The sequence below is a fragment of the Podarcis melisellensis genome (assembly GCF_964234715.1).
Source record: "Podarcis melisellensis genome assembly, chromosome: 1".
Classification (NCBI taxonomy): domain Eukaryota; kingdom Metazoa; phylum Chordata; class Lepidosauria; order Squamata; family Lacertidae; genus Podarcis; species Podarcis melisellensis.
Window position 1 is genome coordinate 83,330,967 of NC_138528.1, and position 25,723 is coordinate 83,356,689.

At 46.0% G+C, this 25,723-nt stretch overlaps 1 protein-coding gene across 1 annotated transcript in view; it reads right to left on the reverse strand.

Annotated features, from left to right (window-relative positions):
• Window positions 1-25,723, reverse strand: part of LOC309368030 (unconventional myosin-X-like) — a 75,308-nt gene that overhangs the window by 13,743 nt on the left and 35,842 nt on the right. Inside the window, exons 16-29 of the mRNA XM_081907789.1 lie at window positions 24,738-24,806; window positions 23,662-23,744; window positions 22,715-22,823; window positions 21,993-22,073; window positions 21,140-21,264; window positions 20,369-20,483; window positions 13,518-13,624; window positions 10,183-10,485; window positions 7,675-7,714; window positions 5,385-6,167; window positions 3,605-3,728; window positions 2,557-2,800; window positions 1,651-1,746; window positions 1,196-1,289 (exon numbers count right to left, since the gene is read on the reverse strand). Coding sequence (XP_081763915.1) covers window positions 1,196-1,289; window positions 1,651-1,746; window positions 2,557-2,800; window positions 3,605-3,728; window positions 5,385-6,167; window positions 7,675-7,714; window positions 10,183-10,485; window positions 13,518-13,624; window positions 20,369-20,483; window positions 21,140-21,264; window positions 21,993-22,073; window positions 22,715-22,823; window positions 23,662-23,744; window positions 24,738-24,806 — 2,373 coding nt within the window. The remainder of the gene's footprint in view (window positions 1-1,195; window positions 1,290-1,650; window positions 1,747-2,556; window positions 2,801-3,604; window positions 3,729-5,384; window positions 6,168-7,674; window positions 7,715-10,182; window positions 10,486-13,517; window positions 13,625-20,368; window positions 20,484-21,139; window positions 21,265-21,992; window positions 22,074-22,714; window positions 22,824-23,661; window positions 23,745-24,737; window positions 24,807-25,723) is intronic.

Genomic DNA, 25,723 nt, shown 5'->3' on the forward strand with positions numbered 1-25,723 from the left:
TGTCACCAGGAGGCAGTGAACATGTTGAGTCCCTAAGTGCACCCCTTTACTTTCTCCTAGAGGGCAACTTTCCTCAACCTGTTGCCCTCCAGATGCTTTGGACTACAACTCCCGCTAGCCTGAAACAGCATGGTCAATGATGAGAGATGATGGAACTGTAATCCCAACATCTGGAGCTCCTGTAGGAATGAATGACTGAGTGGATCAAAAACCTCTGACCTCCATGGATGACCAGGTTCCAATGTGTGCCAGGGGTGAGACATGGCACTACCCCTCCCCATAAGTCCTTATGTGTGTGAATGAGCTATGTATGTATGTATGTATGTATGTGTGCATACATTTATCTTATCTAGACATACACACACCCTGTAAAATCGAAGAAGCATTGGGAAGATACCTCCAAGGGGAAAAGTACCAGCTAGCATGGGGTTAGTTTCCCGTTGCAGATTTAGACTGCGTCTCCCACACATGTCTTGCTAGATCCCAATCTGCTGTTCTGATCAGTACAGCCCCAATACGGCATGCAAGGGTCAGATATGCTGATTCAGTTATCTGTAATGTAACACCTTCTGTCTGGGAGCACCCTGAAATGCACCCTAACAACTTCAAGTATTCTGCTATCAAGAGTGGAATTTCAAAAGCCCACCTTCCCCTTCCATTTGCAAGCTACAGTTCCTGGGCACAGTCCACCTTTGACGGTATTCTTGGTTTGGTGTCAGGCCCTAAATGAAGACATATTTGCTCTCGCTTTATTAACAAAATGGGGCTTCCATATCCCTTCCCCCTGAACAATTCTTTGAGGATGACAGTCCTGGAGGGTTGGTCACCTCTCCAAATGACACTTGGTGTACACACTGCTCCCCACAAAGATCTTCCTGGCATTGATCATGATCCCTTTGCCCAAATCCTGCTTCAGATATGTCCTTTGCCCACCATACCTGCCATCAAACTAGCTGAGGGTGTTAAATCCTTCAGACAGCCTCCCTTTTATTTCAAACTCAGTCCTGTTAAAGGGTGCCCATGAAGAACTCTCCTGCCGTTTACTGATGAACATAAGAAGAGCCCAGCTGCTGGATCAGGCCAACGGCCCATCTAGTCCTGCATCTCGTTCTCAGTGGACAACCAAATGCCTAGGAACATCCTTCATCAGCCAGAAGAGTGACAGTTTCAGGGGTCCACTTGACCCCCCACTCACCACAGCATTCTTTGGGTTGGCTTGTTCATCCTGCATCTCTCTCAGCTGTTGCTCTGTAGCACTGTGCACACGGCTCAGAACATTAAACCAGTCACTGTAAGAAAGACAGAAGCAGAAGACACTTAAAAAAACACACCCGTATATATTTATCACTGAAATGGTTAATTTTTAATAGTCTAGAATACTATAATTAATATGCAGTTGTATACAAAGCATCATAGAAGTAATTAAATATATTTACTAATACCGATAACATCATACAAAGACAATGATTTGATAACACGTATATCATGAGTCATCTTCCACTCTCCTGCCTTTCCCTATTTTTATAACTGCTTCTCTATTTAGAGCACAACATCATGGGAGGGGTGTTGCTTCCAGCTCTCCCACCCCTCGCCTTGGGAAAAAGCAGAAACTTTTTAAGAAAAACACACAGATATCCCTGCATCCCCTACCTGGCATCCTCTGGTGATTCTGCCACTATGTGGTAAACTCGATCACTTGTCACAATATCAAGGGCATTCTCTTTCTCGTGAATATCCACAATCTCCCTGAAAAACAACAAGTGTGAAGAGCCAGGATGAAAAAGCAGTTTGTCTGTGTTTGGCATCCATCTCCATTGGACTGCCTGGTCTCAAGGAGGCTCAGCGCTTCCCTGATCTCTTGAAAATACTTGAGAACAAGGAAGCAACAGCAACCAAAGATGAAGTAAGGTGACAGGCTGGTGTGGGAATGAGGGTACTGCCTACTGCACCTAGAGAGACACCTTTGGGGGCTGTGTTGATAAGGAACCACTGCAAGGGCAACATCACTGAAAAGACTTTTAATGTGGGCAAAGAGACAGCTAAACCAATTCAGGTTGAAGGGTACTGACAAGAGAGGCCAGGGGGAGTGCACAAGAATGTGGGGCAAAATTTGCTACAAGAAAATTCTCAAATCAGTCCTAAATAGGCCCATGCATGTGGGGGGGGGGGAGCAGTCAGTTGAACTTTTCACAGGCCGCAGAGGGATAAACAGGCTGGGGGATACCACCAGGGGCCTGCCAGACTTAAGCTATCATGCCAAGAACAAGACTCCCGCCCCAGGCCTCAAACAAGCTCTGCATGGGCCTGGTCCTAGAGCACCATTATGCATGCAGGACTGACACTGAAGCTTTAAAAATAGCCCTTACACTCAGGTAAGGGGGTCTAAGGCCCCACCCTCTCTAACAGCCTCAGGCCTAAACATGTCCCACAGGACTTAAGGAGTCAAACAATTTCCCCTCAGGCCCAGGTTGTTAAGGATTCCCCAAACATCTCCTGTTACCAATCAATATTGATACTGATTTATCCCTAGGGCTTAGACATAATAGTGTCCCATACTTGGCTTTCCTGATGTCAATCGTCCCTTTCAGCTTCTCTTCACTGTCGTTCTCAAAGTACATCAGCTTGGCCTCTCTCAGCACAAACCAGCGCCGTTTCCAATTCCGGCGAGACAGCGTGGACATGCCTCCTCCCTTCTTGTAAAGCCAGCCTGACTTCAAGGCCTCTTGCTTGGCTCGAAACCACATGAAGGCCTCGTTCTTCAGGACACACCAGCGCCGTCTCCAGGGGTTCATCAGGCCCCCTTGCAAGGAAGAGAAAAGAGACACAGTCAAAGTTACTGCACCACCAGAATGTCCCCATCCTGCACTCCACAAACACCTGACAAAGACAGTGGCATGTGTATCTTCCTGCCCTTGGCCATAACAGTTCCCTGAAAAATGTGGGGCCTCCTGTAGAGACAGAATGCTAACATGCAAAAGCATGCACAAGTTTATCACAGTGGCATTAGCTGCAACGTACAGCGAGGCAGCGGTTGACTTTTTGTATTACTATCTCCCCCTACAACCCTAAAAAAACAACACCCTGGTCTGCCAGTTACCAAAGTAAAATTGGGAGTGGGGAGGTAAATGTGTGTACTTGCACAAGCCCACACAAAGCTGGCATGAGATATTTTGTTACCTGAAGTGAGGCCCAAATGGTTCCTCCTCCCTCCCCACTAAGATCATTTTTTTAGAAATGCAAATTTTGTAGCATCAAGCGTTAATTTCATTTATCCACCCCCTTACTACCACCCCAAATACTGCTTCACAGTGCTGCCAGATCACTTCAAGCATGTTCCACAACAGGGCCTCTGCCATCTCTAAAAACTGTTATCATCTGTACATGCCCATTAAGACCCAACACTTGGGACTGCATATCACAGCCTTTATGTGGATGCCAGTGCAAAGCAACCAAGGTCCCTTCTAATCCCTCCTTGACAAAAAGCCTTACTGGAAATGAAGAAGAACAAAACAGCAAAACAGGGAGCAAATACTGAGGGGAGATGAGGGGGGATTAGGGAGCAGGGGAAAACGGCTCAGCTTAGGGGACTGACCAAGCTGCTTACCTTTCATGTAGAGATAGCTGTGAAAATAGGCTGGCCCCGATCCATTGAGCACAGTGACCCGGCTGCTGCAGAATTCTTCATCCGTGTCCATATAAGCATCCCCTTCATCCTCACTGTCTAGAAACTGGAGGCAAAAAGAATGGTTACGCTCCAGAAACAAAGCGGCACAACCTGCCAAGTCCTATCGCACTTCCACTACAGATCTGAGTGCTGAGCTGGCCAGGCAGTATGATAACCATACAGAAGCAGGAATGATCTAAAGTGGGTGAGTGATTTCAAGGCAAAGGCCAAAACCTGCCATACTCAGTTGCCAACATGTAGACTTTGGCCTCTATTTCCATTTTGGAACTATCTGCTTTAAGAACCTCCAATTTTCTATTGCAATAGTTCTCTGATGTTCAGCCAAATGCATTCTGGCCATCTCTCATTATCCCCCTTCTGGGGGGGGGCAGTCTAACCCCCTTCTGCAGCAGATCCTGTGAAAAGCTACAACTTTACACACAACCTAACACACACACACACACACACAATATATATATGTCCGTATGGGCAACACAAAGGCGTTAAATAGATTAAACGGGTGAACTGCCATTCTACATGGGATAGCTTCTAAAGCATATGAGCTCCCTTTTTAAGCTCACCCCCAAAAGGTTCATACAATGAGTGTGTTCTCGGGGACAGTGGCTGTTGTGTGCATGATTAATCGGGTCAAACAAAATCCAGTAAGTGCCCTTGTAAATCTGGCAGACACAAATACCCATACAGCAATTGTAGCTGCAAGTAATGCACCAATACCAGGCACAAAATCCACATTCCAACATATATAAAAAACATACAAATGTGCATGAAGATGTGAATAATAAATGGGAAATGTGCATATGCAAACATGTGCGCACAGACACACCAGTTGTGCAAGTAAGCTTTCAGTATCACACAGAAAAATACAAACATGGCAGAAAATGGGTAAAGTAACCAATAGGTTAAGGCAGTCAATGTGATTTCCTCCGAATGTTGTTGTACTACAACTTCCAGCATCCCTGACCATTGAGCCACGCTGGCTGAGGCTAATGGGAGCTGGAGGCCAAAGGCTACCCCTGGGTTAAAGGAAACACAACACAATGGATTTTAACACTTAAGAACAAAACAAAATCCTGTGCCTATATTTTATTATTTATATCCTGCCTTTCTTCTATTATATTTATATCCTGCCTTTCTTCTATGATGGAACTCAAGGCAACACACAGTTCCCTGGAAGTCTCCCATCCAGGCATTGCCCAAGCCCAGAACTTCTTGGCTTCATCCAAGCTATTGCATCCTGTACCTTCAAGACCACATCCTGAGACAGGGGAAGACTGAAAAAGTTCCAAGGTCAGCTTGCAAGAAGAAGTGGAGTTCTTTAGGAATCAGTCTTGGGACTTACTTTATTCACTACATTTCCCCCTTTCTTTTTTGTTTGCAACTTTGATTGCAAACAGGAAAAGTGTGGATTGAATTTTCCAATGAAACCAAGCTGGGAGATGCCTATGAGAGACCACAAGGACTGGACAGTTATGCAAGATGAAACTAGGCAATCCAATGGATGGGAGGGAGTAGAAATGTGTTCACAAGCATCATGATGAAATGCAATGGCTGTGAATGTAGACTGAAGAAAACAAAGTGCCTTTTAACCCCAAGGAGCACATAATTAATTAACACAAAAGAGCACTGAGGTGCCAAACGTGCACAGGAAAGATAAAAAGAAAGCAGGATCTGTTTTTTGCTTCAAGGCAACGGCCCTTACCGAGTCTAAGCTGCCGCGGTTGGAGTCCATGCCGTTGCTGTGGGAATTGTGCGAGGCCTCCTCCCCATTCAGGGGCTCAGCGGACGTGCTGCCAGCCTCTCCGCTGCCATCAAACTCCTCGTGGTCATAGTCAGACTCCACATCTGGAGGCAAGCTGTAAATTGGCTCTTCCGAGTCCCCATTGTCACTCTGCAGGATTTCCGAGGCTGATTGGTAGATGCTTTCCATAGGCTGCTCCTTCTGGGGGCTTGCAGATCTCTCTGTGGAAAGACACAGAGAGTTGCTTTCCTCGTTCTCTCCCTTCCTAGGCACTGGCATATTTGGAGAAGCATCTTCCTCGGAATAATAGTTGTCACTGGTTCTGGTGCTGCTGTCCTGGTTCAGGAGACTTGGGCTGGGAACTGGTGGTCCCTCTTCATCTGCAGGAAAGCCCTCGTCTTCTTCTTCCTCAGCCAGGGGAGCTACAAGGCTGCATTCAATGTTGAGGGTCCCTTCGTTGGACAGAGAGTGCTCGAAGCCTTGCACGCTCTCATCCAAATTCCCAAAATCCAGTAGCTCCAGGAACTCCTGTGCGACCCTGGACGCCTCCTTCTCTAGCCTCTGGATCTCCTCTTCCCTCTGCCGCTTTATCTCGTTTTTGGTGTTCTCACAGGTGATGTGGTCAGTCTTCTGCTGCCACTGCAGCTTCTCAATTTCCCTCTCCAGTCGCAGGATCTCTTCCATCTGACGCTGCTCCTCTTCCTGCAAAGGCTGGTCTTCCTCTTGGGTCCTTAGCGCCTCCATCTGAAAGAAAGATCAGCCTTAATGAAGTCACAGTAACAGATCTGAGAAAGCAGGAGTTTGCATGGCGGCCAAGTGGCACTTCCCTCTGCTCCCTGCATGTGCAACATTTCTTCTAATTGTTCTAAGGCATGAGAACCTAAGAAGAGCCCTGTATCAGGGCTGCATCAGGCCAATGGCCCATCTAATCCAGCATCTTGTTCTCTCAAAAGTGACCAACCAAATGCCCATGTCAAGCCTCCAAGCAGGACCTGAGTGCAACAGCACTCTCTCACTCCTTGTGAGCCTAGCAACTGGTATTCAGAAGCATACAGCCTCTAACAGTGGCTGGAGATGGGTCTTACTTAAAATTTTATGTCCTCCCCGTAAAGTTTAAGGTGGTTTGAGAGAGGGTTACTGTTTTGTGATGGGAATGTTCACACCACTTTTGCCACTGGTCTTTGGCTGTTTTGTATTGCTTTAAAAAAACACTGGCCTGTTTAACGAGGTACTCATGGGACAAAAGAACTAAACATCTGTACTGTACACCATGGGAAGCAAAGGTTCTCACAGGCACTTCCAACTCTCTTAAAAGGCTATGGTCTATCGCCAAGCCAAGTGACAATAGGCTGGATTCAAATGTGCCTTGGATGGAAGTGTCTTTGATCCACCAGAAGATCTCATTAATGAACAGGGGTCAGTAGGGAATTTTTTTTGCAGATTCCACCTCTCAGCTGCAATCCCCTCACCATTTTTTAAAAAATGTGCCCCTTGAGCCTCTATCTGGTTCAAGGGAGAAATTTCCATTGGCACCAATGCACGCTTTCATTCAGAGCTGAATAGCAGCTGCCCCCCCCCCAAGTATTTTTCAATAGGACTGTGGCACAAAAGAGGTAACCCACCGTCCCACATGCCACATTGCTAACCCTCATCAGGATTCCACAACAGCTGACATTTACACATTCCACTATAATTGTACAACTATGGGTTGTATCCGGTGTTTGCAGAATGCAGTTCTGTTTATTACAGTACTTTGAAACTGTCCTCAAGCTAGATGACACTGTACCGCCATTCCTAGGATCAAGCTACATGTAACACTCAACATCTAGGGACATATCCAACACTTTTCTTCTGCTCATGCAACAAACCTTCGCTTGTGCAATTGGACTTCCCCATCTGCTCCTTGCACACCCCTAAATCTGCTCCAGAGGGTCCCCCAACCTTCTGGAGAAGATTTTGAGGATGTGCTGTGAGCTTCAAGAAAGAGGAGAGGAGAGGGAAGTTCTGTTGTGCAAGTTGATGCCTGCTGGCATGCAATCCTAGGCGTTTATATTACTTTATAGGGGTTGAATCGTCATCTAGACTGAGGACGGAGTCACCCTAACAGCATAGCACTGCATTCTGCAAACAGTACCTTGGATTAGCTTGTAAAGAGGGAAAGGTCAAGCAACAAACATCACCAGCATGTCTTCGTATTCTGCTTAGTATTCTGAAATGAGAGGCATATGATGGGAGTCATAATGGAACACACCTGAGCCATCTGCAGTGCTGCTTCAAGCTGCTCTTTTTCTCTGTTCAAAAACAAAGAACAAACTCATCAATAAAATCTACAGTCCAGCTTGCCATGAAAATTTGCTGAAATCAATGACGTTTTAAATAACACTGCTGCCTCAGTCATTTGCATTCGGATCAAAAATTTTGTGAGCTGTTAAAGTTAAACCAAGGGAAATTATTATATTAATAAAAGGCTTGGGTTTTCAGAAGGCTGGTTGGGGTTTTGTTTTGTTTTTTGTAAGGCTTTGGTAAGGCTTCAGAACAGATGCTGACTGCTATTGAACACACATGGAACAACAAGTCACACTGCAGAATGCATGTGGAGGGAAATGGAGGCTGCCTCACAGTGGATAAAAAATGTCATATGAACATACTCTTTAGTCAGAAGGTCGGCGGTTTGAATCCCTGTGATGGGGTGAGCTCCCATTGCTCGGTCCCTGCTCCTGCCAACCTAGCAGTTCAAAAGCACATCAAAGTGCAAGTACATAAATAGGTACCGCTCCGGCGGGAAGGTCAACGGCATTTCCGTGCGCTGCTCTGGTTTGCCAGAAGCAGCTTAGTCATGCTGGCTACATGACCCGGAAGCTGTACGCCGGCTCTCTCAGCCAGTAAAGCGAGATGAGAGTCGCAACCCCAGAGTCGTCCGTGACTGGACCTAACAGTCAGGGATCCCTTTACCTTTAAGGTAGCTGAAGGCACCCTCTTCCCATAGGACAGCCAGATTATCTCAGGCTTGGTTTAATTTGAGGTGTGCAGCTGTGTCAATACTTCCCCGGCTCTCCCCTCTTGTGACTGAGGAACAAGCTAAGAAACTGGACAGAGTGGAATAGAGGCAAGGTCACACTGAAGACTCCTGATTGACCACAAAGCCAAGAAAAGGGAATTGGAGGCTGGACTTCTAGAATAAATAAATAATGTGGGCTCCAAAACTGTGTTTTTAAAGAAAAATATTATGCAGTAGTTTCCCTCAAGAAGAAGCCTTCTAAAAATACACAACTTCCTAAAGTCACATATCATTTTCCAAGGGTAAAAGTAATAACTTGGTTGGTAATCATCACTTCATTATTATTAGAGCTGTTGACTGTGGTAACATATATGGAACAGTGTTAGGCGCATACACAATTAAAAAAACCCAATACCTATATATTTTTTTAAAAAGCTCACTGCAAATGGGTGTATGTCAAGGACAGAGAAACTGTACACATTATTATTAATAAAAAATTAAATTTCTGTAGCAATTGATCAATCAATATTCCCTGGGTGACCTACAAACAAGAAAATATTAAAAACATGGTACTGATGTTTTAATGAGGTGATTTTTCCCAGAAGGTTATATTGACATGCTACTGCTGCTGTGTTATTTTATTGTTGTGCTACTTGGAGGTTTTGTCTTCAAATAAAAGGTAGTTTAGAAACCATACACCCTTATTTGTTTATTTCATAAAATTTATGTTTATAGAAAGCAGGATCATAGTGTTAGAAGGGAGCAGTTGCTACCACTGCATTGCAACCTGTGGTGCTCACCCTTGTAGTCCTGAACCAGCCACCTGCAATGATGTCCTGCGACAACCTCAGAGCCTAGCGCTTAGTCGTCCTTTCAGCCCAGAGACTAAAAGACATGCCCAGGTGCGCTGCTTTGGGGCTTCCAAATTCTGCAGAGTCCAGATATTCAGGAAGCTTCAGACCACCTTGGCCTACCTGGGTCACAGGGACCAGCACTTGACCAGAGCAAGTTGTGCAACCTCCATAGCTAGTCTCTTGTGCTGAGTATAAGACTGCCCAAAAGGAAAAAGTCCCAGCTTAGTGGTATCATCCAGATGAGCCCTATCATTAGCACTGTGTGTTCTGCAATTCTCACTAAGCATGGAATTTAGTATCAGCTTGCAGCTATAAAGGAGTGAGGTTGGGCTCAAAAAAGAATGCAGGAAGTAACTGGTGAAATCTGCAAAGGCAGAGAGGATGTTGGGTAATGTTTCCAATGGTCAGGAGGCGGGGCTTCAGGGCCATGCATGGCTCCTCCCCTACTAGAAACATATATATACAGACTTACTTCCCATAATTCATTTTTTAAAAGGTCAAGTCCGTCTGAGCACAATTTGGCTCGCCTGGATACAGAAGTTTGGTACTGTGTTGCTGCTCTTTTAAAGTGATGAATATACAAAACTCTGCCTACCATGAGCAACACATCAAAGGCAGAGTCCTGTTTGGACTGTTCCACTTCAGGCTACAGGGGGCTGATCAAATGGCAAGAGGGATAAAAAACACCCCACAGTCCTCCACATAGAAAACTAAAACACCAGAGGTAGTTATCCCTGACACCTGATTTTCTATACGCAGGGAATCCTTTACATGGAGGAACATTAAATCATGTACATCCCTCTCACTCCTGCAGTCTGAAGTGGTACAGTCCTGGCACAGGTCTGCCTCTTCAGTTGCAGTTTTGTGAAAGCGGGGCCAGGGAGACAGAACCAAGACTGCCTTGTACCTTTTCTTCTCCTCTTCCTCCTCCTGCTTCCTCCTACGCTCCCTCTCTTCTTGCCATTGTCTTTCCTCTTCCTCCTTTCTAATCCGCTCTTCCTCTCGACGCCTCTGCTCCTCAGCTTCCCGTTTCCGCTGCTGTTCCTCCTCTAGCAGGTGCCGGTAGAGGCTGCGAGCCAGCTGCCCACGCCAGTACTTCTGCAGGACAATGGCAGAGGCCTTCAGGCGCAGGAGGGACTTCTTCCAGAAGTGAGCACGGTAGTTCTTTTGGATAGTCACGACACTGGCTAGCACCATTCGATACCTCTTCCTGAGTCAACAAAAGCAAGGTGGGGGTTACTGTCAATCAACGGCCATTGCTCACTAGGTTCTCCTCAGCATCTGCCTCAGAAACCATCTGACCCAGGGGTACCAAGATGCCAGATTCAATGAATCAGCACAACCACAGCCGCTTTCTCCAAAAAACATTTCCCCAGGAAGCCACTCCTTCCATGCTTTCCTTTCTCCTCCATCTGTCATCCACCTGGTTTCTGGAGAATGCTTTAAGCATCTCCCTCTTGGGGCCACTCATTTCCTGTTTCTACACCAGCTCTGTCTTTGCTAAGCACTTTGAGTGGTGTAATAGCAAGGAACCTCCCAACCCAAGGCAAAATGGCAGACTCCCCCATCCCTCCAAACAATAAAGGGATGGTTCATGTTATGACCTCCTGCCAGCATATCAGTCTTTTTTCCAGATGATCCCACATAGACATGCACTGCTCTCCTAAAACAGAGGAATGGGTAGTTTTTACACCCACCCACCCCACATATGAAAGCTAAGGTCCCCGTACGAGAGAGAGAGAGAGAGAGAGAGAGAGAGAGAGAGAGAGTGTGTGTTGGGGAATGCCTTTTATTTAGTAATGAGACTATGCACTCTGTACATGTTCAGAATCTTCCTTCTCTGTAGTTAATCTGCAGGCGTAGAAAAAACTCAAATTCTAAGTCCTAACATTCCTGGCCTGAATTGAGGGTCTGGTTCTTTTATTAGTGCAATTAAGGCCAGTCCACTTGAATCCAATATGGATTATATGCTTTTCTTTTTCTTTTTGAGGACCAATATGAAGAACTAGTAGATTATTTCTGTGGAATAGAAGCATTATCTAGGAAATATACTTACAAGAGTCAGGCAGTTGCTATGTTTGACACTCCATGTGGCACTATGAGGTGTCTCCTGCTAAAGAACAGGGAATGTGTGTGCTCTGCAAGCCTGTGGCTACATTGCACAAGAATTGAAATGGATATTGACACTGAGTTCAGCACCCTGAGAATCAAAGCTTAAGTTAAAACTTATTTTTTTAAATACCCAAACAAGTTTCTCACATGCTTAAAGCTGATAAGATCCATAATCTGTGTGCAAACCCTGGTGAAACCTCAAGGTCTAACAAGAACACACCAGGAGACTCATCCAGAATCTGTGGGGAATGGAAGGGGACAATTGCATGCAAAGGAATGTAAAGTGGAAGGAGCCTCCCTGCTCATGCTGTTCCCCAGTATTCCACCCACCCACCCCTGTCCTTTTCTCCCACCTGAGCTCTGATACAGAAGCCCTGCCAGGAGAAAAGTGGTCGAGAGGCATTTTCAGCAGGGAAAGCATGTTCATCACCCCTTCCAGCGCACTGCGTGTTTGCTTCAAAACTGTACTGCTGGTTCTGTAGAACCAATCGTCTAGCACACAGTTTGTGCTGCCATCATATCCTCTTAGGCTTCAGAAGCCGGCATAGTGACAGAACAAGGTTTCCAGTGGTTAGGGGGCGTTAGGAATCCAGTAAGATTCCTATGGCCTAAGACAGGAGATCCAAATAGCACCCACTCCCCAATGGCAAGCTAAATTATAATAATTATAATAAACAAAACAACTGCCAATTTGCTGCATGCCAATGACGCACCTTGCCTGATGGTAGGGCTAGTCCTGTTCCAGTGTCCTGCATGGCTTTTGCTCTTTTATAAAACTAACAGAAGCAGAATAGGTTGTGCAAAATAAAACAATCTGTACGCAAAGGTTCTTAGTTTGCAGAATTCCAGAGGGTTATTTTGGTGCAGAATTCTGGTGATAGCAGCACTGGCAGTGGCAACAATGCCATTAGCAACAATATCCCATGAGCCTGGCTCATGATTATACCCTCCAAATGCAGATGGTTTTCACAGCCTGGGAAATCCATGTTTGCAGCTGGAGCCCAGCCAAGTCTTGCTGTAGACAGCAGATGCAGCTTTGACTTCCTTGCCTGAACAACAGGAGCCTGCCTCCCCCTTGGATAGTATGGGGGGGGGGACTAGACAGATTGCCGTTATTCTGTTCACCAATCAACATTCTAGTTTGGTAGGCCCAAATTTAAACTACAGCATTTTTTTCTAAACTACTTTGCATTTTTTTTATTTTAAGGAAAGGTAGATGCCCGCTTTATTTGCATATTTTACTATGTAAGTTTGCATAGACAGTATTTCCTATGCAATATTTAGTCTTATTCAGATAGTTACAGGAAAGAGAAAAAAGCACATGGAACCCCTCCCCCCCACCTCCTAGCAGTTCAGCTCAGCTCCCATCCTCCACTTTCCCTAGCCAATGGCGTTTGAGATGTCACCAGGGGCTGCTCACACATTTTCAGGCCTCTTTGCAACCTTAAAGGCTAGAATTTTTTTTAAAAAATGAAGCTGAATTGCCAGGGTGCTGAGTTCCTTGTCTAGTAGCAACCCCTGCACTGCTAATGGCACGATCCTGGAATACAGGCAGCCCATGCAATAATTCCTCAAAGCAACACCAGTGTCCTTGCAGAGCACAGGTGACCCTCCGAATGGGCACACATAGCAATTTGCCAGAACAAGACAACAACAATTAACAGCAAGATGAAAGGCAGAGACAGATAGATGGTGGGGATGCAGAGCCAGCCAGCTTACAGCTACCCCCACCCTCTTCCCTGCACCCAGAAGAGCCCACCAGGGAAGCAGAATCTGGAGAGAGGGGCTATAAGTGAGGGAGACTGGCCTGGGTCTGGCAAATAAAGACAGAGATTGGGCTGAGGGTCTTCAGTGCAGAGCAAAAGAGGGAGAGCTGGGGAGTTTCTCTGCAGGGCAGCTTCATAGGAGGATTACAGATGCAACAGGAAAGAGGCAGGGGACAGAGACCCAGGCAAGTAAGCAACTTCGCAGTCAGTGGCCTGCATTGGGAATGCATGGGGATTTCAAGAGGGAGCAGAGAAGGGGGAAAGCAGTGGAAGCCCAGCCAGAAGCAGCAAGCTGGAAAGGAGAGAGACCTGGCAGCAAGGAGCATTCCAGCAGCTGGGCAAAGAAGGCGATTCAAGCACTGACCTTGCCATGTAGCCCAGGACGTGGGCTCGGATGATGGTTGCCGCCTCCCTCAGCTCCTCTTCCCGGGCCTTCTCCAGTTTTTGCTCCAGAGCCTCCTTCAGGAAAACCTGGTACCCCGGGGAGGAGTTTCATCAAACACAAAGAGAGGAAACAGCAAGTCCCAGGCAGCACCAGCAGGTCCCATGCCTGCCTGCCTGCCTGCCTGCCTGCCTGCCTGCCTGCCTGCCTGCCTGCCGTAACAAGGCACACAGGGCTCCTTTTATGCTCCTGCGCCAGAGCCAGTCCCTGCTCTGCCAGCCCTTCCCCTTTGGGTGCTGTCGCTGATGGACAAGGGAGAAAGTTGTGCAGGGAGAGGAGCCAAACTCAGCCCAGCCCCCGCACTCTCTCTCTCTCTCTTCCACACTGCAGGCTCAAGGATTAAGGGGGAGAGAAAAAGGGGGGAGGAGGCTGCACTGCTTTTAACTATTAACCCTTTCTTTGGCTCAGTGACATCTTTTAAGGCTCTCTGGGCCTGCTAATGAGGCTCTGGGTATGTGTGTCAACATTCCAGGCACTGCATGCAAAATGCAGAAGAAAAACTGGCCAAACTATGACAAGATACCCATTCCAAGAAAAGAAGCGGGGGGGGGGGGGAGGGAGAGGAAGAATCTTTCCAAATATCATTTCCTGCACTGCAGATAATCCACACATATTTTCCCCCTGGCTGCTTCTTTGCATCACTGCCTCAGTGCCAGCCTGTCTCCAAGCTGTCTTGCTGGCTGGAAGATTCCTTCTCACTTTCATTGCCTTCTCTGCAATCAAACCTTCCCAAGAGGTGTGGCTCACCCTGAATGCACACAAGAACAAGTGGTCATTCTGCTTTTGCTGTTTTATTAAAAGACACACCTGGGTGCTATTCCTGAAACCAGGAGGCATGAAGCCTGCTTTCAGAACAGGCTACACTTGTGGCTCTGGTGGGCCAGGGAAACTGCATCAATCCCATTAGATATTTCAGCGGCCCCATGATGAGGTCTTGGAATTCCAACAGTGGGGTCTGGAAAACGTCCATGGGCTTGGTCTGTTACTCATTCCTGTCTGGGAGGTTCCAGAAGGATGGAAGGTCAGGCCTGGTCCACCCGTGTGGCTGTCGGTGGACCAAAATCATTGGTACTCCAATAAAGTGACACACAATCCAAAAGGTGACTCCGAGGATGCATTGGAATGCTGCAAAGACTCTGGGGCACAATCCCTGGATTATGTGGCACAGATATTTGGGATAGCAAATGCCTTTGGTATTTTGAATGCAGCATTCTTCTGGAGAATTCGAGTGGTTGAAGATTGCATTAACATCCCCAAGAAAATCTGTTTTCATCACCTGCATTCATGGCTAGCCTCCCACATTTGCCTGAGGTGAAGGCAATGCAACCAAAGGCTTAGGCTGCCAATGCATTAAAGTCTCCTTTCTGCACTGAGGTTCTAAAGCAGGAGTACAAAAAGCTCTTGATCACATGAATATTTGCAGAGAAAGCTATATGGAGGGCAAGGGTATCATCAGCATGTGGGTGCTGTGTGGCTTAGGGGATGTGAATGAGCAGCCCGCAAGGGGGGGGGGCAGGGGAGACCATTTGGACGCAACCTGTGCAGACATGCACACTTCTAAAGCCCCAAGTGTTGGACACATGGCCTTGCTCAAAATTGGTAGAGCAGCATTTGCAGAAATCAAATAGAAATCACAGATGCCTTTCAGAACTCCCTAGCTTGAGGCAGGAAGCTGGAGCCTTGCGGAAACTGGTGTGAAGGGCAAAGCTGGCAAGGAAAAAGTATAGCACAGTGCCTCTCTGCCTAGTTGTTCCCTGCCCAAACTTGTGCTACTAGAATCCAAACAAAGTCCAGACTGCCACAGTGGACAATCAGCAGCTGCTCCCCTCTGTCCCTAATGAGAAACACAAAGACCATCCTGCTTTCCCCTTCCTTTCCTGTGCTCTACAATTCCTTATACTAGCCCTTTTCCTTCCTCCACCAAACAATTGCTCAGTATAGAAATCCCCCCCCCCTTGAAATATACTGCACAGGAAGCACTTCCCACTCCTTCCCCCATCCTGCCCAGCACATGTGCAAGCCCACGCAGGGACTCCTGCCCAGCCTCGTCTGCCCAGGTTGCTCATAAAGCCCTCAGCAGCACCCTGGAGGAGCAGAACAGGCCAAAGAGGCTCACTGGGCAGGGACATGTCGCTAACCCTCAACCTCGGCCTCACCTCCAGAGACAAAGAGGGGCCCTATGCTTCAACGCAGAGGCAGGGCCTCTTGACAGGCACAAAGGGACTGGGCTCACAAGGCAAACTCATGACTCTTTTAAGACCTATTTGTTTTCTAGGCAGCAAAGGAAAAGGAGAGCTGTGGCTGTGCGGTGGGGCGCATGCTTTGCATGCAAGAAGGTTCCAGATCCAGTCCCTGGCATCTCCAGACAGGGCTGGAAAACACTGGAGAAGTCACTGTAGGTCAGCGTGAACAGTACAAAGCTAGGTGGACCAAGGTGCTTGACTCAACAGAAACACAACTTCCCACGCTCCTAATTGCCAGCAATAGCTACAGATGCTGCACCACTATAGAGCAAGAGTTTTAAGTGATCAGAACTGGAAAGTCTGCTCTGCCTAGGGCTAGGATTGCCAACATTTTTGCTCACTCTGCTCCTGTGCTTGTAACAGCAGACTGAGACACTACTTAGCCAGGAAAAGCTGACTTTCAGAAGACATCTAAAGGCAGCCCTTTTTAGGGAAGTTTTTAATGTTTGATGTTTTATCGTGTTTTTAATATTCCATTGGAAGCCACCAAGAGTGGCTGGGGAAACCCAGCCAGATGGGCAGGGTATAAATAAATTATTATTATTATTAATTATTATTATTATTATTATTATTATTATTATTATTATTATTATTATTATTATTACCACCAGCTTAATTTGTGGGTGAGGCCACTGTTAAAAGAACAGAGGCAAGGCCACTGAAATAAGGCAGCTCTATCCTTGGTGCAAGAATATCATATTACGGCATTCTAGGTGAAGGCTAGAAAATTTATCATTCTTTAACACCTTTGTGGTGCTCCTACAAAAGTATAGATTCCTCCTACCACTTCAACATTTATTTTTTTAAAGGTATGTACCTAAAAATGAAAGAATGATGGAAACATGCATTTGGACACATGTATACATGCACACTTCTTAGGGAGCCAGAATAGTCTGCAGCAACATGTTGTCTTTACACTTGGTGACAAATCTTAGCTCACTGTCGTGCAATGTGTGGAATGGTTCTAATAACTTTTTTGTATGACTCCGAATCTTGCATTGCCTTGCCTTGACTGGGAACTTGCCATTATGGCTAGTAGCCCTCTCCTCCATGAACTGTACCTCTTCACTAAACCCCCAACTTTAGCTTCTGCAAGCTGATATGCAATGAAACCCCCAATAGAGAACCCTGTGCAAATGTTGCTCCTGCCCTTCCACAGAATGCGCCCACTGCTCAAACCCGGCAACTGACTTCTCCATCTGCAATGCAGAGGACATTACCAGAGAGTCGTTATTGTAATCCTTCCATATAAACAGGGCTCCATCCTCTGCCTCAGCTTTAATCCAGGCTGGGTCTCCACATTGGAGCAGACCCTAGGGTTTCCTTGGCCATTATAGCAGCATTTTAACAATGCACCATCCGTCACACCCAGTGATGCTGGCTAACAATGTATTAAGCTTTGGCCAGTTTCTAGAGGGCTTTTGAACATTTGACAAAGCACCGCTGACACTGAACATACTGATCTCTGTAAATGCCAGGCATCCCCCTATTGCTACCCAAATGGCCCCAAACTACTACATTAATAACCAAGGTAAAAAACCCACCATTTTATTTGGATGCAGAAAACCAATTTTGTAGCTTAAATTTGACCCACCTCCTACTTCCAACGGTTTCTCTCCTTCCTTGTCATTTCCACCTTGTGGCTCACAGTAATTTTTAAAAGTGGTCTGTGTGCCCCAACAATTTTCATCTGCTTTGCCACTTATCAGGGATGTAACTCTCTTTCCTTGCTCCTCCAATGTCTTTCATAAAGTTGGCCATCCTCCCTATCTCCTGCCACTGAAATCAATCCCATCTGGATAGGCGTCAGAGCCTCTTCAACCCACCCTGTTGCCCCTCTTCCTTGCTCATCCTGAGAAGCGAAGACTTCAAAGAGCTCGGCCCTGCCCCAAGTGGCCCTGCTTCCCTGCAAAGGGCAGCCAGGCAGCCGGTCCCTTCTCAGATGGACCAGCAACTCTGAGAGTGAGCCAGAGAGGGAAAGTTCTATTGTTCTTGGTGGGGTCAAAGGTCAGTTGTCTGCCGCACCAGTCACTTGGAGCCTGTTCTCTTTAATGGCTCCAAGGTTGATTTATTAACTCCAAGTGCTTGGTATGCAGAGAGACAGCAGTTTCCTTTCTCCTCTCTTGCTAGTGGCAAGCCGCCTTTGGTCTCCCTTGCTCGAGGACTGATGCCTGAGCTTTCCTCCCTCCCCAGTTCCGTTTAAGGCAGCACAAGCTGCAGAACATTAATATAATACATAGACTGTACATCGTGTCACTGGGAAATGAAAGATAAGCTGCAGAAAAGAATCACACAGCAGCCTAAAACGTCCTGGCTGGGCCCAGTTACTTCACCCTGAATTTGGCATGCTCTAAATGCAGCTGGCAATTGCGACTGGTTGCCCTTGCCTAATCAGTAAGAGTCTATGGCTCCCCCTATCCCCCCCACATGCCTTTTAAGGAAGGCACATTTGTGACCTGCCGGACTACTTCTTGAATTGCTGTCCCAAGCAACTGTGCTCCCTAGCGGCCTTATTAACTCAGAACATCTAATTTATTCCTAACAAAGACACAAAGCAAATCTGGTGCAGACCCCTTGGGTGAAGAAGAGACAGCAATGCTGGTGGCTACACCTTAATGGCAGGGTGCTCTCTCACTGTATTGCTTTAGATGCTTGCTGGAAACTTTTTTTATTTCAGGAAGCCTACCCAGATATGTAACCTAGTCACCTGTATATCTGTTTTAAAAACATTGGTTTTATCTTAAATTTCTAATTATTATGGTTTTACATACTTTTTTATATGTATATGTATTTGTTTTTACATATTTTTGTTTTTGTGGATTTCTGCTGCGTTTAACCTTCAATTTTATTTGTACATCACTTGAGTAGTTTTTGGTTTTCTTGATTAAAAGGTCTATATATTTTCTAAATAAAATAAATTTAATAGGTCCCTTCTCCAAATCTACATAGACAGTGTTCTTGTTCTCCTGCATTATAGAAGCAGAAAAGCATACAGAGAAGCACCACTACTGTGAATTTGCAAAGAGCATGTATTTGTTTCCATTCAGTCCCAATTTACTATGGCAGATGGCAACAAACATGGGAATTCACCAAGCACCACTCATTTGCTTTAAAGCCTATCTGTCCAGCCTTAAGAGTTAAAACTTCCTTTGAAATAAATAAGTAACAGATTTGAATTTTTGGACTAGATTCTAAACATGACACGTCCAATGCCAAATTTCATGTTTGCTCAGTTTGCAGAATTACAATCACCCCAAATGTAGCACCCAAATTTCTTATCAGTGAAACAGATTTTACCCATTTGATATGCACTATAGTGATGTTAATATCCATTATCTTCTACACATTGCTATAGATACATACAGGCATGCTCATTGTCAAAGTTCCTTGTTGGCTGCGTGCCTAGCAATGAAATTACATCAGGCCTGTAATTACAGTCTGTTGATTTGGACATTTGGAAAGGGGCCGGGGTGGAGGAATCGTGGGTCCTTTTTCTTTTAAGAACAAAACAAAAACAAACCCCCAAGCTGCTTCTGTTTCATTCAGCTGGGTTTGCATAAGCACATATTTGCAAGCTAGTTATGCATCTGAAGCTACCCTGCGCCCATCTGTACCCCAGATGACTGCAACACTAATATCTGCCTTGTTGCTTAAGAAACGCTGGCATGAGACCAGCACACACAAGGAGCCGCTTTGTAGCGAACCAGATCCTAGAAACATCCACTCCAGCTCTGTGCTGTGGCACCAGTTCCTCAAGGTCTCAAGGAAGGGTCTTTCCCCAATTTCTTTATCTGTAGATTCTTTTAACTGCAGATGCCATATATTAAACTGGGCATTCAGATCCCTTCCAATTCTGTGGAGCTGGGACCTTTTAAATGCAAAGCATGCAAGCTTCCACTGAGATTTTATAGCGTAGCCCTCACTGGGGATTCAATCATTCCCAACGGCACACAGCATGCACCCCAAACTCTTCTTCCAATCTTGGGAGAACAAATCAGCATGGACCTTTGGGGGGTGGAGTGTTTGATGCACACCTGACCCCACTCAGTTCAACTGTGTCTACATCTAACCCGTGAGTCCCTTCCTCATTTGCACTGCAGGATGGGGTGGGAGGAGAGGGCTGCAGAGATAGTAGGAAGATACAGTATGCAAGAATAAAGGAGCGGCGTATCAACACAGATTCCCTCCTCCCCCCAAAAAAACCAGGTAACATTTTCACAGCATCTTCTTAGACATTTTCTTGGGTTCTCTTTTCAGTGTCAAAATGCCTAAGCAGCGACACAGGAACCTCCTGAGAAGACAAGGCCTGTGGCTTAGCAATGAGGGGTGTACTATACTTCTGAATGGAGTTGCTGGGAGTAGGATGGGGTGGGTGTGTTTCAGTAAGTCTAGTCATAGGGCAGCAGAGGTCAATGATCTATGCAGACGTGGGCATAGAAACCACATCAATCTTGTACCTAGGCTACCTCTGGAAAGATTCCTTAGCACAGAGCGTTGCTCCACATGCTCTTTTGCACACAAAGGGCATACCTTGGTTTTCCCCAGCTTCCATTCTCTCTGGGTGCTGTCATATGTCTGCAGAAAGGAGGCACAAGTGGCTTTTGCACCGTCAGGATTGCCCCAGTTCTTCAAGAGCATCTTGTACCTGAGAGAACCAAATGAATGCTCTTGACCAGGAGTTAAGGTACAAAGCAATTTCTTTCCCTCAGCAAAGCTTCCTGCCCCTGTGAGGGGCTATTCCACTCTCTCCTTTTGCTTCTGAGTGCTGACAGGTTATAAGCTCTTAACAGCTGGTAACTGGCTGCCCTTCACTGTCTTTTCCAGTCAGTCTGAAAGCACAAGCAACTGGCATCCAACTACAGAAGTGCAATAACTCTAAAGAGTAATCAAATGCCCCAAGCATTAAAACTTAGAAAATGTAGTTTAACCCAGGTCCTGAACTGCAGCTTAACAAGTGAAATATACTTCGCTTGGGAAATGTTTATTTTTTGTCCTTTCCCTTCCAACCAGCCATCTCAAATGGTTATGGACGTGCAAGTCTCTTTGTTCAGACAACAAAAATGAAAGCAGTAGCCTGCAATCATTGTCAAATTTTATAGGAGACAAAGAGACAACCTGCCCAGACTCACCTTGCGCTTTTGGCTCAAAAGCAGGTCTTCTAGCTTTCCTCTTATCCACAAGCAAAACATCCACATTGAGTCATTTATTTCACTCACACACACCCCTCCACAAAATCCCAAAGCATTGAAGGCCACATTTGACAGCAAAATTCCACCCTCTTGCTTGCACTGCCACTTTTACCTGAGGAGGAAATCTTGAAAGATCCACCGTACAGGAAAGCCAGCTCTTCGGACCTTCACTGTCTCCAGCATGCCTGAGTATCGCAGTTGTTTCAGTACCACCTCTGGATTGAAGAGATTTGGAGACTATGCAAAGCAAGGAGTGCAGGCAAGCCAAGGATAGGAGACAAGAAAGAAATGATTTCCTTGTATAAAAAGTATTATATTGGCCTGAGCATTGTGAAGGGCAACCTCAGAATCTCGTATAACGAGCCCCACTTACATGAGTGTGCAGACACCTGTGAATACACACACACACAGAAAAAAAATTCTCTAGGACTGAGAGAATTGTTGCTATGTAGGATGCATCTTCAGATCTGTTAGGGAAGGGGTAGGGAACCTGTGGCCTTCCTAATGTTGCTGGACTACAACGCACATCACTCCTGAGCATTAATCATGTTGCCTGGGGTGGATGGGAGACGTAGGCAAAGAACATAGGGAGTACCACAAGTTCCCTAATCCTGTGTTAAGAGGAAAGGCACTCTGTGCACTTATATGGCACAGACAGCACCACCCCTTGCATTAAGAATCCACTGGAAGAGATCCAATCCTCGCTCAGACATCAGCATGCTTTGTTCCACTCCTTTCTGTGCTAGCTGTGGTCAAAAGAGGAGAGGACCCTGTAAGTGGCCAGACCAGAGTCACAAAACATTCCCCTATTACCAGCTTTGGTGGTGGGCTTTGGTGGGTTATAAGCTCATCATCTTTTGAAGAAAAGGGTAGAAAGTCCCCCAAACACCAACACCACTTTCCAGTCTAGCCTAAATATCACCACCCGCCTTGTCCAACTGTCTGTTGCAGCTCTAGAAAGTCACCTTTTCCTGGTTGGGCTTAATGCAGCGAATGAATAGAGGGTTGCAAGTGCTGAGCGTGGCCATCAAAGAGTGTAGGGAGTCCTAAAAAGAAGAAGAAAAGAACACTGAAAATGAGTCACTTTTTTTGGAAGATTAAGATTCTGACCTCTCTCTTGCCCCACCCCGCCACCAGCCAGTCATACAAAAACTTTGTGGATAGGATGGGGAAACAGGAACCTCTGAACAGTGGATTTTGTGTGGCCCAACATTTCTTAAAGGTTGTGTACATGCGCACAGAACCTGTGGTGAAGGCAAACAATCACCACATTCTCATCACAGACACAACTTTCTGACCAGGTTGGGCTTAGTGGAATGCAGTTTTGCTAGTTTACAGTGGCTGGTGGCAATGCACAGCACTGACTGGTTAATGCTCCCTGCAATCCCTGGAGTTGTTTTATAACCTTAAAACCCGCCCCCCACTAATGGCTTTTTGAAAAAGAAAAAGAGACTGGGGAAAATGCATGTTTTGATGAATAAATGTACACAGGGCACTTTAAAAACTAAAGAAAAGGCAGAGAGTCTGTGTGAAGCATAGAGAGTAGCAAGCCTAAGGTCTAAACAACACTTCGTAGCACAATTCAGTGTGGAAGCTGAGCTCATCCCAGGCAAGAAAAACCCTATTGGGGCTTCTGCTGTTATGTCTGAATGTCTGCCTGCCCTTTCATTGGGCCTGCTGCTCCTACCCTGAACTGTGAGCTGACAGTCGGCCTGCGCCTCTGAGTTCCCATCTTCAGTGTGTCTTCACTGCTGCAGCCAGCAACTCTTTCAAAGAGATCATAGATGAAATCCAGCCTGCAGACAAAGAGGAGCATACAGCAGAGAAAACATTTATTTGATCACATCTTGCGTGGGGGTTATGTTCTGGGGGTGCTGCATATACGCAAAATCACATATACCCAGATCACCACCTTGGAAGTGGGCCCACATGACCATCTTTACCTTCCAAGCAAGGCAGAGAGCTTTTAAGTTTTCAGACTGGGATGCTCTCGCAAGATCTTGCAGGGCTGCCCAAGTGCAAGAGCATTCCAGAGTCCGGTAAGCAATTCTAAGAACTTAAAAGCTCTTTCCACGCTAGAAAAACCCATCACAAAAGGAGCTTTTGAGCTCTCTGCCTTATGTGCAATTAGCTTGTAAGATTTCAGCTGGCTGACTTTCAACCATGTAAAGCTGAAATCACGCAAGTTAACTGCACGCAAGATGCAATCATGCTGTACTGCCAAATTCCAAAGGCAGAAACGCACAGGCTGGTGATGCCTCTTTCTGAAACTGCATGCTGCATTCATTCTTCCTTTTGATGAACTACAGTAGTCCAGAGCAATCTTGGAAAGTGCTGCATTATGCTTGATCTTATGGAAAGGTTGGGTACCTGAAGTCCCATGGCAAAGAGCTGATTGACAGCTAAAGCTCCAACAGCCATGAATTGCCTCTGGGGGCTTGCAAAATGGTCCAAAGCATGTGCTAGGACTCCATACAAGTTCCCCATCCTTCTGTCTACAGTACTGAATGTCCAAGAAACAGCTTCCCTGCCCCAAATCAAAGTGTTCAGATGTTATGTACGCTCTGCAATTCTGCTCCATGCCCACCTGTAGCTCCCAACTAGTTTGGGCTTCATTCGAATACAGTTGCTTACCTGCTGTCTTTCAGCATGTTTAAAATATCATCTCTAAAGGTGTCTCTGTTTTTCTCCAGAAAGCCCCTCACATCATAGAAGACCTGCAGGTGACAGGTTGCAACACAAGCATTAAAATGCGCCATCATGATAATGCACAACACAGATGCATTGAACAAGGAGGAAAAGCTCTTGAACTCACACACCCCAAACTGCCAAATACCTTATGCATCTCTCAAGCCCTTTATTGATTAAGGGCAGGGGGAACTAGCCCAGAGGCGATATGTAGAGCCCTGTTCTGCTATGTTACAGGAACAATGTACTGTAGTAGCCGCCAGAGTCTTGGACAACAACTAGGAAGACAAGTCCAAACATCCCCTCTCGGCCATTAATCTCACCAGGTGATCTTTGACCAATCAATACCTTTCAGCCTAGACTACCTCAAGGGGTTGTTATGATAATGCAAAGCAAGTGGGATCAGACATGCCACCATGAGCTCCTTGGAAGAAGGGTAGATAAAAGTGTCAAAGATAAATAAATCTGAAGCCCACTGTCTCTCAACAAGAGAGTTTAATTCAACCTCCCTTCAACAGCAACCCAGTAGCCAGAGCAAGGATTAAATCCTGCTGCCTTGGCTAAGCCATCCTGTTCCCTCCTGGGAACAGGGCATGCAGTTAATGCAGGATTAAGCCCTGCCCTCCTGCCCATCAGCTGGTTTCAGCAGTGTTATCATCTGATGGTGGGGGGTGTGATTTGAGGGGAAATGGCCTCGCAGACCAGATCTGAAACTCTGGTGGGCCAAGACTGATAGGCTGTTCTAAACCACAGCAACTGTAATGTGTGTTCTGGTCCCAAACAAGTCTATCATCTGTGAGGGTTCAACAAAATAATATTAGATAGGCCTAAACCTCAAATTGGCAGCTTAAAAGAGTTTTAAAACTTGGTAGAGGCTGTTGGTCAATCCCATGCCCATTCCAGAAATAAAATTCTGCACTTTAGGCCTTTTTTGTCAGCCTCCAGCTGTGGCCTAACTGCTCACTGGCTTGTAGGCCCCAAACTCAGCCAGCTGCTCAGCTATCAGGCTAAAATGCACTTACCTCTCCGGCATAGTGCTGGATTCCAAACTGAAAATCTGTTACTCGAGGCTTCATATAGTACTGGTTGTTCTGAAACAGAAGTGAGCGAAGCACTGTTTATACTACACTAGCACCTGAAGCAACACATCAGCAGCTGTTTTCAAATATCATGAGTGGTAGTAATTTTTTGCACATAACCAAGCAAACAGTGAGGGCCAGGACCGCACTCTGGTGCAGTACTATTGTACTTCATAAACTGTCGGTCCCAAAATGGCCGCACAGTAACCACAACAGTCAGTTAAGAGTATTTTGGTGGAGCCAAAAACAGGGAACTATCCTGGCAAACTTCTAGGTCAGTGCTACAACTCAGACATTATGATGAGCCAGAAATTATCCTTCTGGAAGATTCCCTGCCTCGGACTGAAGCATCCCAGCTATGTCACAAGCCACTAGGATCAGTCTGCCTACTGGAATTCCCAGAACTGCTAAAATACAATGTTCTTCACAGAGTACTGATTGTGTCTGTTAGCTTTTAGCCATTATCCAGTAAACTGAACAAGGAAAGCTATTCTACCCTGAATTGTTAACCTAATTTTAAACCTCCACCCGCTGAATCTTAGCAGCTATTCATTTGGTAAGAGACTTAGGGTCATCTGCTTAAGAGACACATTATGCAATTCTGTTTGCTTTGCTTTGAAGAGGGTTAATTTGGCCTCACAGTTTGATTGCCTTTTCTATCAGAAGACACCAAGGGAGCCTTCCAAGGCTGAAGCAGAGGCTCAGCCAAAGAGGTTCCAATAGATGAAGTGCCGATAACTGGTTCTTTGTGGACTGTGTTCCTCTTGCTCACTTTGTGGCCTTCTTTTAAAAATCCACAGTGGAAGTAGTTCCCATTTCATACAACGAACAGAGCACCACCTACTTTGTTCATAGATGAGAGGAAATTTAAAATATCAAGATTATGTAAAGTGTAGTTTGTGGGAACACATCCTGTGTGTTAATGTGGG